The following is a 13,019-nucleotide window of genomic DNA, read 5'->3' as shown; positions in this document are numbered from 1 at the left end:
AACGTAAACAACAATTAGTTTAAAAAAGAGATTTAAGTTTAGCCCGGCGCATCCACCATTTTTGTACCGCGTAAAAATGTTGGGGAAATTAAGTTGTTTGTGACTTATTTATTATTATTACAAGGGTGTACACAATATTTAACAATAATTCTTTTATTCAAGACCATTTTACTCTTACGTACTGTATCATAATCAATTCATATGTTACGATGGCCACGGTTATCTAAAAAATTAAACTTTAAATTTAAACTGGTTGAAGTACAAATACCTGTAGAACCAAAGCGTTGGTTATTTTGAACAATTTGTGACCTGTAAGCACCACTGGACTGTACTTAATTTGATAAATAAATCTATCAATCTAAAAACAATTTAAAACGAAAATAAATTGTTTAGCCTCACCTCAACATTCCAGAGAAAATGGGGCAAAGTATTTAAGCAATATTTAGGTTTTAGACTTTCGTTATTAATTGTGGCGGCATTTAAAGCAACGGCAACCATACGAATAATCAGGAAAGCGAAAGAATAGACATAATAGAGTTTGTTCAAAATTCCGAAACGTGGAGGCGCCCTACAACGAAAAAAAGAATATATTTTACCATTTGTACTTTTCCAAAATTACTGTAAGCTGTAAAATAACTGGACAAGAATGACAAATAAATTGTTTGCAAATGATAGGACAACAGTGTTAGCCAGTGTCTTGTCCACAGTGTGAGATAAAATCGTAAGACGTGTATAGTCTTCTCTTAATTGTTCCCAAATTCGTTCATCGGTCACCTCGAAATATAGTTATTTTGTTTTAAATTAGGATAATTGTGTTTTACTTCTTTGGCAGCTAATTGATTCGTTCTGGTCGCCACTTGCTTAAATCTCTCAGATAGACACAAGCTGATTAAAATTATAAACAAATCCATAAAATTCCAAGATACGGTGCTAAAAATATTTAAGACCTTTTGAAACATAGTCAATTTTTTTAAACAAAAAGTGCAAACCTGGAACATTATGCCCCAGAAAAAGTGGTACGGGATCACGTCAAATACGTAATCAAATCGCATTTTGAAGTAGTTATTAAATAATTCAGACCAATTTTTGCCCTCACATGGTGCAGAAGCAACGGCAACAAATAAACCATGTTCCACTGAAATATTTGCTCGTATTTATTTTTTTCGAATTGATTTTTACCAATCGCTGCTGAAATAACTAGTAAGGTCGTTGTTTTTAATCTCTTTGTTAAACCAATCGGAAAGCCGTAAGAATTCATGGCCGTATCCACCTCTGTCCATTTTTTCATAAGTTGCGGCCACTTTTTGGCCACATCTAGGAAGATCACCACTGTTATTACAGTAACGAAGAAGAATAATAATGCAACTAAAACTGACACTTTAGGGAAATTTTTATGGAAGAATATTATTTATACCCCACTCTTGGAATTCATTCCTCTTTCCGCGGATCATTTTTATGAGAAAAAAAACCGTATTTGCTGTGGCAACCAACGCGAAAGTGAGCGAATAAAACGTTCGTTTGGACGACCATTTGAATTTTAAATTCTTGCAATTTTCTTCACTTATTCCGGTTACTGGTAACATGCCGAAACATTGGGCAAAAACAAGCATGAAGTAGAGGCAGTTTTGAGTGGTGTTTTCCTTCATATTAGTCCGACAAATATTCCATGATGTATTGGTTATTTATAGGTAGGATTGGATTTTAATGCGGATTAATCAAGCGAGAAAATTGTGTTTGGTCAGTGGGATGTAATCGGAAAATATAAATAAAACAGCCCGCAGAAGTAAAACATGTATTAAGTCAAAATACAAGAAATATGTTTACAAAATCACTACCAAAGCATGAAAAATAAATTATCAAACATTTCATCTAATTTGCCTTTTTCGAACGAAAACACTACTCTGAAACCACGCTAATTAAATATTTGTACAGTATCGACAAACAGGAAACCATTCATTATTGTTTTTTAGCGTCCCTACAACACTGTAATTTATTGTTTGGAAAGTTTTACTTTTATAAAGGCTTTTCTGAGAAAATCAGTTGCGTAAAGTAATTTTTAGTAACTTTCCACTTTTAAATATTCCACCAAAACAAATTCGTAAATTACAATTGCCAGAGTTATCTGAAAAAAATTACTGGTTAATTTCAAGGATGTCGCTCAAAACCATTACTTTTAAAATCAACGTCCTGGTTATCCTGAATAACTTGTGTCCTGTTAGGGCCGCAGTTTCATATTTAGTGTATAGCAAAAGTCTGTCAATCTAAAATTAAAGACTTAAATTTGAAAAAAGTATTAAAAAAAGTACCTCCAAGTTATAACGATGATGAGGTATCGTACTCAAAAGATAAATCGGTCTCTTACTCTCGGTATTTATCGTAGCGGCATGTAAAGCCACAGCACTGATACGAACCAAGAGACAAATAAAAGAATACAAATAATAAATTTCATCTAAATAACCGAATTCTAGAGGTTTCCTGAAATATGTACGTTTACACAACGCTTTATTTTTATCTCTTTCATTTTTTTACTGTAGAGAATTGTAAAGATGCACTAGGATAATGAAAATGTTGTTCCCAAATGATAACAGAATTGTACTAGACATAACTTCGTCCAAATCCTTACATAAATTTGTGAGTCGAGTGTAATCTTGTCGTGCCCTTTGCCAAGAATTTTCATTCAATACCTTAAATATTGAAGTTAGATATTATAATTAATTATTTATTTGGCCCTACATTTCGTTCAACGAGAAATTTAATGTATTTTGCCACCTGTTTAAACCTTGCAGACAAGCTCAGACTGACCAAAATTATAAAAAGATCCATAAACGTCCACGATATGGTACTAAAAATGTTTACAATCTTATAAAAATAGTTAAAGTTTGCTGTGAATACAGAAAATGTGAAATTAACCTCTAGAATAATGCCCAAAACCACGTGATAAGGAACAAGAGCGAAAACGTAGTCGTAGTGAAACATTAAAAAACGATCCAGTGCCTCTGATAAATTGTTACCCCGACAAGACATGTACTCAACCCTGATAAATAATCCATGTTCCACTACAAAAATATCAATGATAGGCAGACAAGAAGCAGGATATTTTTTTTACCTAAGGAGGCAACCACAGTGATTGCAAAAATTATCCGTAGTTTCCTCTCCAATTTCGGAGGAAAGCCGTACCCGGACATAGCCTCGTCTACCTGTGTCCACTTCTTCATAAGTGAAGGCCAGTGTTTTGCAATTTGTAATAGTAAAACAACTATGAGGAAAGTCACTGAGAAAAATACGAGTGTAACTGAAATTTAATATAAGTGACGAGTTACAAATAAATACAAGCGTACCCCAGTCTGCGAACTTAAGCCGTCCCAAACTCACCCTATGTACGAGAAAAATGATAGTATTTACCACTGCAGCAAGCGCAAAGATTATGGAATAAATCGTCCGTTTCGAAGTCCATTTGAATTTTAAAAAAGTGGGGTCCTTTTTTGCCACGCCAGAAACAGGAAACATGCCGAAAATTTGGGCCGCAATTAGGATAAATCTCAAGGAAGAATGCGTTGTTGTGGTCATAGCACTAATTTTGCGAAACACGTTGTGATAAAAAAATCAGTAACGTTTGATTCGAGATATTGAGTGAGATAATTTTGCAATTAAATTGATAGGTGAGCTTTAGTTGGGCGCATAAACACTTCATCATTTTGGCCAAATTACGAACGAAATGATTGATTTATCTTTGTGCATACGAAAATACAATGATTATCTTCAATATTTATTCAATTAATACAGGCCGGTCCACGAGTAATAATGAGCCAGAAAAAAAATTTCATAGATTTGATTGAAGTTTGAAATTATGTTTCCTTTACCTTTACCCTACATTATTGCCGCATTATTTTCTTATTTTTGTCAGTTTTATGCTCCGCTTTACTTTTATACGCCTATGTGTTCTCTCAATATCTTATTTTTGTTTACATGTTGTTTCACTTACCTTTTCTACACTTTTTTTCTCAGAAAAATTTTTACACCTGATCCGGGTTCGAACCCGCGACCTCCCCCGTCGTAAGTGGCGCTTATACCACTAGGCCACTGAGGCCCCAGGTACTGACCGTGTTTTGCAGATATTTTAACACAAACTTTTTAAATAAATTATCATTACACACTATATAATTGCAATAATTCACCTAACACGCAAATACTTTCAGTTCAAAAGTCGGCGAATTAGCTCGAGAAAGCATTTTTTTCCACTTTTTTCAATTGAATTCTATAATTTTTCACCAGATTCCATCAAAAGATACCGGGCGTATAAGTCAACTAAAGTTTAAAGTTATATTTTACCTTTACGTTCATCTCTTTTTCTCTCAAAACAAAAAGTACGTTTACAATTTTGGCGCCTTTACGTACTTTTACATTTTTGTCGAATTATTTTCTTATTTCTCTGTTTTATGCTTCGCTTTACGTTTTATACGTCTATGTGTTCTCTTATTCTCTTATTTTTGTTTACATGTTTCACTTACCTTTTCTATACTTTTTTTCTCAGAAAAAATTTTTCACCTGATCCGGGTTCGAACCCGCGACCTCCCCCCGTCGTAAGTGGCGCTTATACCACTAGGCCACCGAGGCCCCAGGTACTGACCGTGTTTTGCAGATATTTTAACACAAACTTTTTAAATAAATCAACACTGGATTCGCAGTGGCCATGATTTTTATTAACGTTTTTCGGGACTTTACTAAACAAACTCAGCTAACTAAAAATTTTTAGGCATAAATTAAATATCTTCGTTTAATTTTTTTATAATTTAATTCAATATAGTGACTGTTTGAGATCAAATTAATGTGTAGTTAGTTTATTGTAGTTTAGATAACCATTAAGGGAAATTAATTTGAGGGGATAAATAAAACACAATTTACAAAAAAAGGAAATAACATTTTATTGGATTAAACAATAATAACTTGCAATAAAAATAATAAATATACAAAATTATATTTGCGAACTGTTTTTCCGTGTTCGCTTTTTGGGAACTACTGATTTTTCTCCTTTGCCTGGTTCTTCCTTTATTTCCGCTAAGCTGGTTTTTGCAGATATTTTACGTTTACTAACCTTACCTGGCTGAGATGAATCTAAAACTATTTTTTTTATAATATTTTGTAAGCCAATTATGAAGTGTATAAAAATTCATTAGAAACACTTACTTGAATCTTCAGACGACACTGACTTGGCCCGACTTCTGGTCACCCTTCCCTCACCCAAATTCCCATCTGGCGGAGTTTTACTCCTTGATATTTGGGACGTATCCGAAGCTTGCGAAGTCGACCTTCGCCGTCTCGAACGTCGAGAACTCGTCGGTGACGTTTCGTAATTTTGCTCCTCAGACTCAGGTTTACCCTCAGGTAAAACAATCGGGTCGATGCTCTTCATACCGCTTTTTTCGCCTTCATCACAAATCTCCTTCAAGACAGCCATCTGGCGGCGAGTTACTCGTCTCGTCATCGAGTAATCCTCAAGCAAACTCTTTTTGCCGCCTTCTTCTTCAATCTTCGGCAAAGGCGTCGTAGACGCCGCTCGCCGACTTCTCCCTTTTCTCACACCTGTTTCACTGACTTTTTCCGAAGATTTCACTTCGTCAACACTTGCGCTACGTTTTCGCAACGTAACCACAGGTTTTGAAGATTCTTCGGTACTTATTGTGCGAGAACGTAGCTTTCTAACGGATTGTGTTGTGCTATCAAGAGTTTCAGACAACTGGTCAGTCGTTTGTAGTTTATTTTTTCGAGAACGGGCCTTTTTAGGAGTTGAAATTTCTTCTAAAACGTGAAATCAGCATTTTAGTACTCAAAATAAATCCTCACCTTTATCTGGTTCTAGGTGTGTTTTATCAAGGATGCAAATGTCAGGTGAGGTTTGTGTCTTGTGTGGTTTTTTAATGGGTTGAGTGTCAGATAACTGATCGGTTCTTTCTAACTTGATATTCGATTCTAAAAATTTTAATTAATATTTGAATATTCAATTAATTTTTACCTTTGTCTGATGAAACCAGTCCGAAGTTTGTTTTATCAAGGATGCAAATCTCAGTTTCTGTGGGCAAGAATTCAAGATCCAATGGGTCTTGTGGTACAGTTTTGTTTAGAACATTTTCTTCTCTTGTGGATTCTTTCAGATCTTGAATCTCTTGCTGATCTTCGCTTTCTGTATGAGTTGAATAATGCAGTTCTTCCATTTCGGCGGACATGTTCCCACATTCTTCTTCATTGGGAATTTTGTCTTCAATCAAGTTTTCTCCTACCGTTTCTGTGTGACTCTCCTGTTTCTCAGTTTCATCATTTTCCGTACGCTTATCACTTGGGCATTCTTCTCTCGGTTCAATTTCTTTTTCTTCATCAGCAGCTTTTTCAAGATTATCTTCCTTACTTTCTTCTTTGTCTCTCTGTTTCTCAGTTTCTTCCGTATCAAGCTTCTCTTTTGTACTTTCTTCTTTGTTCCTCTGATTCGCTTCCTTCTCAGTTTGAATTTCTTCTTCCCGTTCTACATTTTCATAAATTCGCTCTTCATTATCCTTGTCACTCTCACTGTCATCGGTTTCATCCACTTCTTCTTCAATAAATGCACTTTTGAACAAACCAAAGCCTTGCCTGGTATTTTCATACTTGTAATCATCACTATTTTCGCTAATTTCGCTGTTATGTTGTTCGTAACTATTGGAAGAATCATACTCTGCATCATAAATATTTCTCTCGTACGAGACTTCTAGTTTTTCTTCACTACTTTCATTACTCGCTGGACTTGACGAAGCACTGGAACCATCCTTACTTTTTTCCTCTTCACTTGAACTTCCAATTTCGATAACATCGTTACTTTTATTCTGTTCGGGTGTACGAGACTTGTTTTCTTCATTGGATTCTTCCTCCTCCAAACTTTCGTTCAAAATGTTCTTTTCCAATGCTGATTTGCAAAAATAAATACAAAAAAACGCAACACATTTAACAACTTACCGTTCAAAGAAGTCGAAGTCACGCAAGTTTCAGTCGTCATATTCTCCTCCAAAACATTCTCCAATGTGTTTTGTTGCCCATAACACAGATCGTTTTCTTCAAGAGTCACTTCTTGCTCCACCAAAAAACCATCATTTAAGCTGAGATCCTCCGAAATTTCGAAGACGTTCATTCCGGGATCTACGGTTTCTCTCTCAAACGATTGAGCTTTTTCTTCTTTGCCTTCGTCGTAAATTAATTCCCTGTCAGTTTCTTTCGGTTCCTCAAATGTGGTATTTTTCAAAGTTGTGTAAACGGGTTCATCGCTTTTTTCAGCGTCTGGCTTTTCTTCGATTATCTCAACTTCATCGTCAACTTCCATCACCTCCGATTCGGCATTTTCTTCACTACTGTTGATGCAATGCGGACCGTTTGACACTGAAACTTCTTCCGTGGTGCTGTCTAGCACTGAATGCGCAAAGCTTTTGCTATTAGTCACACTGACACTCTCTGGAATTTCTTCATTTCCGTTAGATTTTTCTTCAACTTCTTTGACGCTCTCTTCTTCAACATGATTGTTTCCACTGTCAGTAATTTTTTCACCATCTTCAAGATGCGATCTATTCGCATTGTTGATATAATTCAACATTGAATCCGATAAACACTCTTTGGTATTCGCGTACTGAAAACTAAAATCTGAAGAGTCCAAGTCAGACTCAATCAAACTTTTTGTAACGTTATGTTTCGTAGTGAAGCTCGTTTTGTGCATTTCTTCACCATCTTCAAACTTCATTGTTGATTCAATAACAACTTTTTCAGTAGTTTCTTCACTTGTTGTTGCCACTTTCGATTTTCGGCTTTTGGGTGAATCAAGTGGCGAATTTAAAACTCGATTAAGTGCGTTAGTTTCGAGGACTTTCCGACATAAGGACCTACGAGGTCGCAGTTTTTGCAATGGTGATGCTATTATTTGCTCGAGTGAAGAAGTTGATTCATCCTTTTCTGCATCTTCTTCCTTCGAATTGAGCGGTTCTTCAACCGTTTCTTTAACAATACTGCGTTGTAATCTAGGACTGGATCTAACCGGTGATATAGAACCTAAAAAACAGCCAAATTTAATTACTAAAAAATACCAAATGTTAGAAAAAAACACCTTTATAACTCCTCCGACTTCTAGGTGAGTAAACCGGACTCGCTTGTTTCTCTTCCGGCGTTTCTTCTAAATCAAGTTTTGTAATTTCAACAGTTTCGTCTTTATTTTCGAGTTCAACACTTTGTTTTTCTTCAAGTGAAGCTTCAGGTGAGTAGAAAACTTCATCTTCTGTTGACGTATTTTTAGAGGAAGAGTTTTTAGTATCTAGAGACGCATTAACAGCTGGGGACGTAGATTCTTTTTCAGTCACGGAACTATTATTCAAAGTGCTGGAATCTGAACTCAAGAAACCCTCAAATCTAACAACCGGTGTGTGTTTGCTGATTGATTTACGCGGAGAAAGTCCTAACCCTTTCTTCTAAAAACAAACAACAGTTAAACTCAACCAATAATTTGGCTGATACAAACCTTTGTAACTGAACTAACAGGAGTGTATTCCAGTTTTTCAAACTCCTTGAAACTGTCTTCAAATTGTTTAGACGGAGTTTTAACCTTCAAAATACTGTGAGGGGTGGTGGCGTTAAACCGCTCCACTGCCTCCTCACGAACTCTCGGTGTTTTACGTTTAACTAACGGTGTTTCAAGTTTCGTTGGAATTGAACTCGGAAGTGAAGCACTAACTCTTGGGGACAATTTCAAGCGCTTGGATGACGGTGGCGTACAAATATCACTCGATTTCTGAACACTTTCAATTTTCGGATTAACTACAACAACTGACGACCTCCTGGACGACACCTCAGCCGTGGGTGTTCGCAAAAACGGAGTTTCCTCAGTCCTAAACCCTATTTTATCGCTCAAGGATTCATTAAACGTTTGTCTAGCTTTCTCTAAAGCTGCACCAATCAAAGTTGATTTATATTTAACATTTTCGTTTAAATTTAGGACAAAAACGGACATCGGTGTCGGTCTTGACACCTGCTGCCACGTTTTGTTTTTCTCTCTGTGACAAAAATCAAGTAAATTGCGCGTAACATCAGGCAACATTTTTTTGAAACTGTAGACGAGTTTATCACGCGCAGTTGCGTTCTCTTGTCCGAATAATCCTTGCGTTTCGATTTGCTTAGGAACAGTGCGATTGTGACTCTCAAAAGCTTCAAGAAAGCGTGATCGCAAAATGTGATAGTACACGTGAAGATCATCAGCTGTTGGGTCCTTAAGATTACGCAAGTATTTGAGGAAAACGTCTTCATCACAGGAATTGAAGGAACGATAAATTAATGGTCGCAGTTTGTTGTTCTTTTTGCACTCTTTAAACAAATTGTGAAAACAAATCAAGGGAAAAGAATAAAAATTACCGTTTAAAAGGTGTAACAGAAGTTTTTTGCCTCCCAGTTGATTTGTGTATTGTTTTTCGAAGTAAAAAGCCTCGTCTAGCATATTATTAGCCACGTACAAACTAATCGCTGTTAAAATATCCTCCTCGTCTGTTGGAACGGGTTTTCTGATTTGCATATACAATAACGCAAAATTGTGCTGCTTTTGGAGCATTAAAGCCCTCAAAACAATTTTATGGTGCCAGTCGTCCAAGTCTTGTGATGAAACGAGTGGATCTAGTAAGAGACCCATCGCAGTCTAGAAAACACTATTAAATTGGTTCCCCCCCAAAAATATCAATTACATTAAAATCGCTGTGATCCAATTGCCACAAAGCTTGAATAATCTTAATCCGACTTGGGGTCACTTTGAAAACTGCAGGAAATTTAATTAAATAAGTGATCACATGCTTGTACCTGTCCTGATCTAGAGTCATGGCTAAATCGAGAAAAACGTAAATTATGACTGAATGTTTGTAGGAAAGATCGACGTTATCGATCAGATAAGTTCGTAAAAGCGCTTGTAGTGAAGGGGGTGGGTATAACCCATTGCCCCCATCGTTACGCCACTGCCTAGAAATTGAATTATCATTGAATAATTCCAAACATGCAAAAAACGTACTCTTCTAATGACTTTCCGCCACATTCGCGCTCTATTAAATTATCAATAAAGAGAACACTGTCCGATGATGCGAAATTTTCTTCGTTTAGAATTTTCAATAATCCCCTCCTGGTACAAATAATTAATATTTTGAAAAAATTCAAAGGTGACAAACCTATGATTGTAAAACTCTGTTAACATTTCGGCCGGATAAGGGGCACTAATGCGTTCAAAATCATCAGACCGCGGATAAGCCGTTATAGGACACTCGGGGAGTAAACCAACATTAAAAAACCACTGAAGTACCTCAAAGTATGTTGAAACGGCCTCAAGTGACTTACGCTGCTCTACTACCTCTGCATGATTTATTGTGCAATTAGTTGATAAAAATTAATCGGTTTCTTACCCAAATGTGGAATAAACGCCGAAAAATGATCGATAATAAACGCATAAATCGAGCACAGACTTTTCAATTGCCTTACGCAAGTGTTGAGTAAGATGTTCGTGTTTTTGTCAAGTCGAGTTCCGGAAAAATCAAACAGAGGCACACCTACAAAAACTCAATAATTTAGTTTTCCAACACAGTAAGAATTCTTACAAAATTTGTCCGCGTTGGTTTTGAGAACAGTGGCCCTTTGAAACGCCCAATTAATCAACAAATCGAGCGAGCACCCAGTCGAGAGAAAACTCCCATTGGCCCACTCTGAGGCACATTTACACAACCAACCCACCATGCGGTTTTCCAGCGCCGTACTCAGTATTACCTCACGTTGTTGGTTCTACAACCAACTGATAAGGAAACATACAAACGGCCGAAAACTTACAGTGGAAACGGGCGTATTAACCGGTAAATCAATAAATAAGGGGACAAGTCCTAAACCGACTAGCTCCTGGTAAATTTCAGCCGGTTCTATGACACACGCCGGTCCAGACGACTCAATTTGAGCCAATAGGGCTTTCTGGACCCCACAATTGTAGAGTGAAATTACGTCGGTTTCCCGCAAGCAACTCAATCCTGAAATTCATCATCAAAATTGACTCAAACCCACAGGAATTATTACTAAATGAGAGAGAATTCGGGTGGAAGTATTCTTCGAGTTTCTGAGGCCGTGTAAATTGTTGTATCGACTTTGTATCAATATGCACGTCAACAATTGGTTCATTTCTGTGAGTGGCGTTGTTAATTAGCTCGTTTAAATAAATATGCAACATGTAGGTGGACGAATATTGCGAATTTAAGACGCCTAGAATCGTAATAATTATTTTATTTTTACTGAATTTGAGGTCCTACTAACTGGGCATTTGTTCCTTATACCACTGATTCAAATCGAAAACGGCCACAAACGTGTCGCTTTCCTTGCTACTGTACCAAACATCCCACACAAACACACACAAAGTGAGGCTGTCTTCGTTTGAGTCATGTTGGGGGCCTTCCCGATTCACAAGACCTCGGGCTATTGAATTGACTTTTAAACAACGACCACCACGTTGTTTTGATCGTTTGTGGCCCTCGGGAACACCCAGTTCCATTTGGAAATGGACGCCTGCTGAACTAAAATCCTGGAAATTTTAAAATACAAACTAGACCGACTTGGGCCGGGGAAAATTACTTGGTACAGGAAACCGTAACCTTCATGGTATTCTTTGCTATGGTAGGAAAATGCGTACATTACGGCCAGAGGTAAGCACGATGGAAATTGCTCATCAGTGCTGTAAACGGCCCAAATGTAACACACAGGCCTCGGGTCGTCAGCAGGTTCCTTAAGTGAGTTTTGTATTTTTTTATTTTTTTATAACGACTACAAACCTGAATAGCAAAGTGTGAGATAGGTATGTGTTCGTCACACACGGGTGAAGTGTAAATCAACTCCAAATTCATCAAATTGTACAACTGAAAGGCCCCAAAGTTGTAACCCACCAGTAACGAACCAAGCTGAGGGCAGTAATAAAGGGCGCTAACTGCAACCTCGTCTTTACTAACGTGAATGCGATCGTCGCCCTTTGGGCCCTTCAAAGTGAAATGCTTTGTTACGTTCTCAAACACAACTAAAACCACCAAATTTAGGAAAAGTATCACATTGTGTTACACCATACAATTTAAATGTATGGCGAGATGTTGGCTGTTCCTGATCGCAAATTCTTTGTGAAATTCTATTTTGCAAATGTCTTTGGACGTAATGTGGCTTAACTGACAAGGATTTAACTCATCTCTGATTTTATCGACTCCGCTTAAAGTCAACCCTGGAATTTTTTAATCAAATGAATTATCTACAAAATTGTCGCACTACCTTCATCACAAATTTGTCTACAAATATCGACTAAAAATACATCACCACCTGCTGTGCCCACAGCAATAATACCATCGAAATTTCGCAACGGACTTGGTAAAGTAAAAACGTCGTGACCAGGATCAATTACGTGAAGACAAGTAATCTGGGAGTTAATTTTATTATTTTTTTCCCTTATTGGAATGAAACAAACCTTATCTGTAACGTGTATCGCCCTAATAATTTTGGAAGTGGCAAAATCAAAAATACAGATCATGCCCCCGCTCAAGTCGCAGTCGATTCCCACTGCCAGAAAAGGGAGCCTTCCGTTGGGTCTCTGGATAACATCAACACACACAACTTTGGTGTTTGAATCCTTAAGGACCCAGCCGAAAGACCAGGCCCCAACCTGACAACCCATTTTAGTATTTATGGCCGTTAAGTGGGGCCCGTTTGATAACCACACATAATCATTACCACGCAAGACACCCCCAATGGTCTTGCATTCTAAAAATTTAATTGGGGCGAATTTTAAGACCAAATGCGGGAAAAACGTACCGTATGGTAGTCCCTCCTCGGTTTCATCGGGTTCAAGGAATTTGATCGCCGCTTCGGGTAAATTAATAATTTTTTTAACAGAAAGAGACATTTCCAAAAGTGAGGTTAGCGGTGGTAAAAAACTTTCCCGAAATCACATTTAAACTAACGGACACAGCTTCACATGG

The 13,019-nt window shown here is 37.2% G+C and overlaps 2 protein-coding genes across 4 annotated transcripts; both read right to left on the bottom strand.

The window, feature by feature from the left end:
* Window positions 1-112: 112 nt before the first annotated feature.
* On the bottom strand, window positions 113-3,589 carry LOC103313227 (gustatory receptor for sugar taste 64a). The gene is made up of 16 exons (XM_008195977.3): window positions 3,339-3,589; window positions 3,107-3,292; window positions 2,911-3,056; window positions 2,734-2,859; window positions 2,530-2,684; window positions 2,307-2,475; window positions 2,172-2,261; window positions 2,065-2,122; window positions 1,415-1,681; window positions 1,180-1,365; window positions 990-1,135; window positions 822-947; window positions 620-774; window positions 400-568; window positions 269-358; window positions 113-223 (listed from the first exon to the last, which is right to left on the bottom strand). Exons 1-16 carry the CDS (start codon window positions 3,565-3,567, stop codon window positions 158-160), a joined length of 2,364 nt encoding a protein of 787 aa, XP_008194199.3. The 5' UTR covers window positions 3,568-3,589; the 3' UTR covers window positions 113-157.
* Window positions 3,590-4,897: 1,308 nt separating this feature from the next.
* On the bottom strand, window positions 4,898-12,994 carry Elys (elys). 3 transcript variants are annotated; one of them, XM_008196092.3, is made up of 22 exons: window positions 12,853-12,994; window positions 12,509-12,801; window positions 12,316-12,460; window positions 12,122-12,268; window positions 11,835-12,073; window positions 11,638-11,787; window positions 11,323-11,587; window positions 11,089-11,271; window positions 10,852-11,042; window positions 10,626-10,806; window positions 10,434-10,577; window positions 10,203-10,383; window positions 10,049-10,156; window positions 9,732-9,999; window positions 9,409-9,685; window positions 8,522-9,360; window positions 8,114-8,471; window positions 6,982-8,058; window positions 6,011-6,931; window positions 5,842-5,967; window positions 5,185-5,796; window positions 4,898-5,118 (listed from the first exon to the last, which is right to left on the bottom strand). In XM_008196092.3, exons 1-22 carry the CDS (start codon window positions 12,941-12,943, stop codon window positions 4,973-4,975), a joined length of 6,942 nt encoding a protein of 2,313 aa, XP_008194314.2. In that variant the 5' UTR covers window positions 12,944-12,994; the 3' UTR covers window positions 4,898-4,972. The 3 variants fall into 3 exon arrangements, with proteins under 3 accessions (XP_008194314.2, XP_008194315.2, XP_015835952.2); XM_008196093.3 differs by having other exon boundaries at window positions 4,898-5,112; XM_015980466.2 differs by having other exon boundaries at window positions 8,114-8,468.
* Between the last annotated feature and the right edge of the window lie 25 nt (window positions 12,995-13,019).

The sequence above is a fragment of the Tribolium castaneum genome, chromosome 5, assembly GCF_031307605.1.
Source record: "Tribolium castaneum strain GA2 chromosome 5, icTriCast1.1, whole genome shotgun sequence".
Taxonomy (NCBI): domain Eukaryota; kingdom Metazoa; phylum Arthropoda; class Insecta; order Coleoptera; family Tenebrionidae; genus Tribolium; species Tribolium castaneum.
The sequence above is the reverse complement of the archived record's forward strand: the minus strand, read 5'-3'. Positions and strand labels throughout refer to the sequence as shown.

Excerpts from the sequence above, each read along its gene's own strand:
- LOC103313227 (XM_008195977.3), bottom strand. The coding sequence starts at position 3,567 with ATGACCACAACAACGCATTCTTCCTTGAGATTTATCCTAATTGCGGCC. Across the intron at positions 1,682-2,064 it reads GGAATATTTAAAAGTGGAAA|TAACCAATACATCATGGAAT; the intron begins GTTACTAAAAAT and ends CCTACCTATAAA. Across the intron at positions 775-821 it reads ATCAATTAGCTGCCAAAGAA|GTGACCGATGAACGAATTTG; the intron begins GTAAAACACAAT and ends CTATATTTCGAG.
- Elys (XM_008196092.3), bottom strand. The coding sequence starts at position 12,943 with ATGTCTCTTTCTGTTAAAAAAATTATTAATTTACCCGAAGCGGCGATC. Across the intron at positions 11,272-11,322 it reads GTATAAGGAACAAATGCCCA|GCGTCTTAAATTCGCAATAT; the intron begins GTTAGTAGGACC and ends TTACGATTCTAG. Across the intron at positions 8,472-8,521 it reads CTGTTAGTTCAGTTACAAAG|AAGAAAGGGTTAGGACTTTC; the intron begins GTTTGTATCAGC and ends GTTTGTTTTTAG.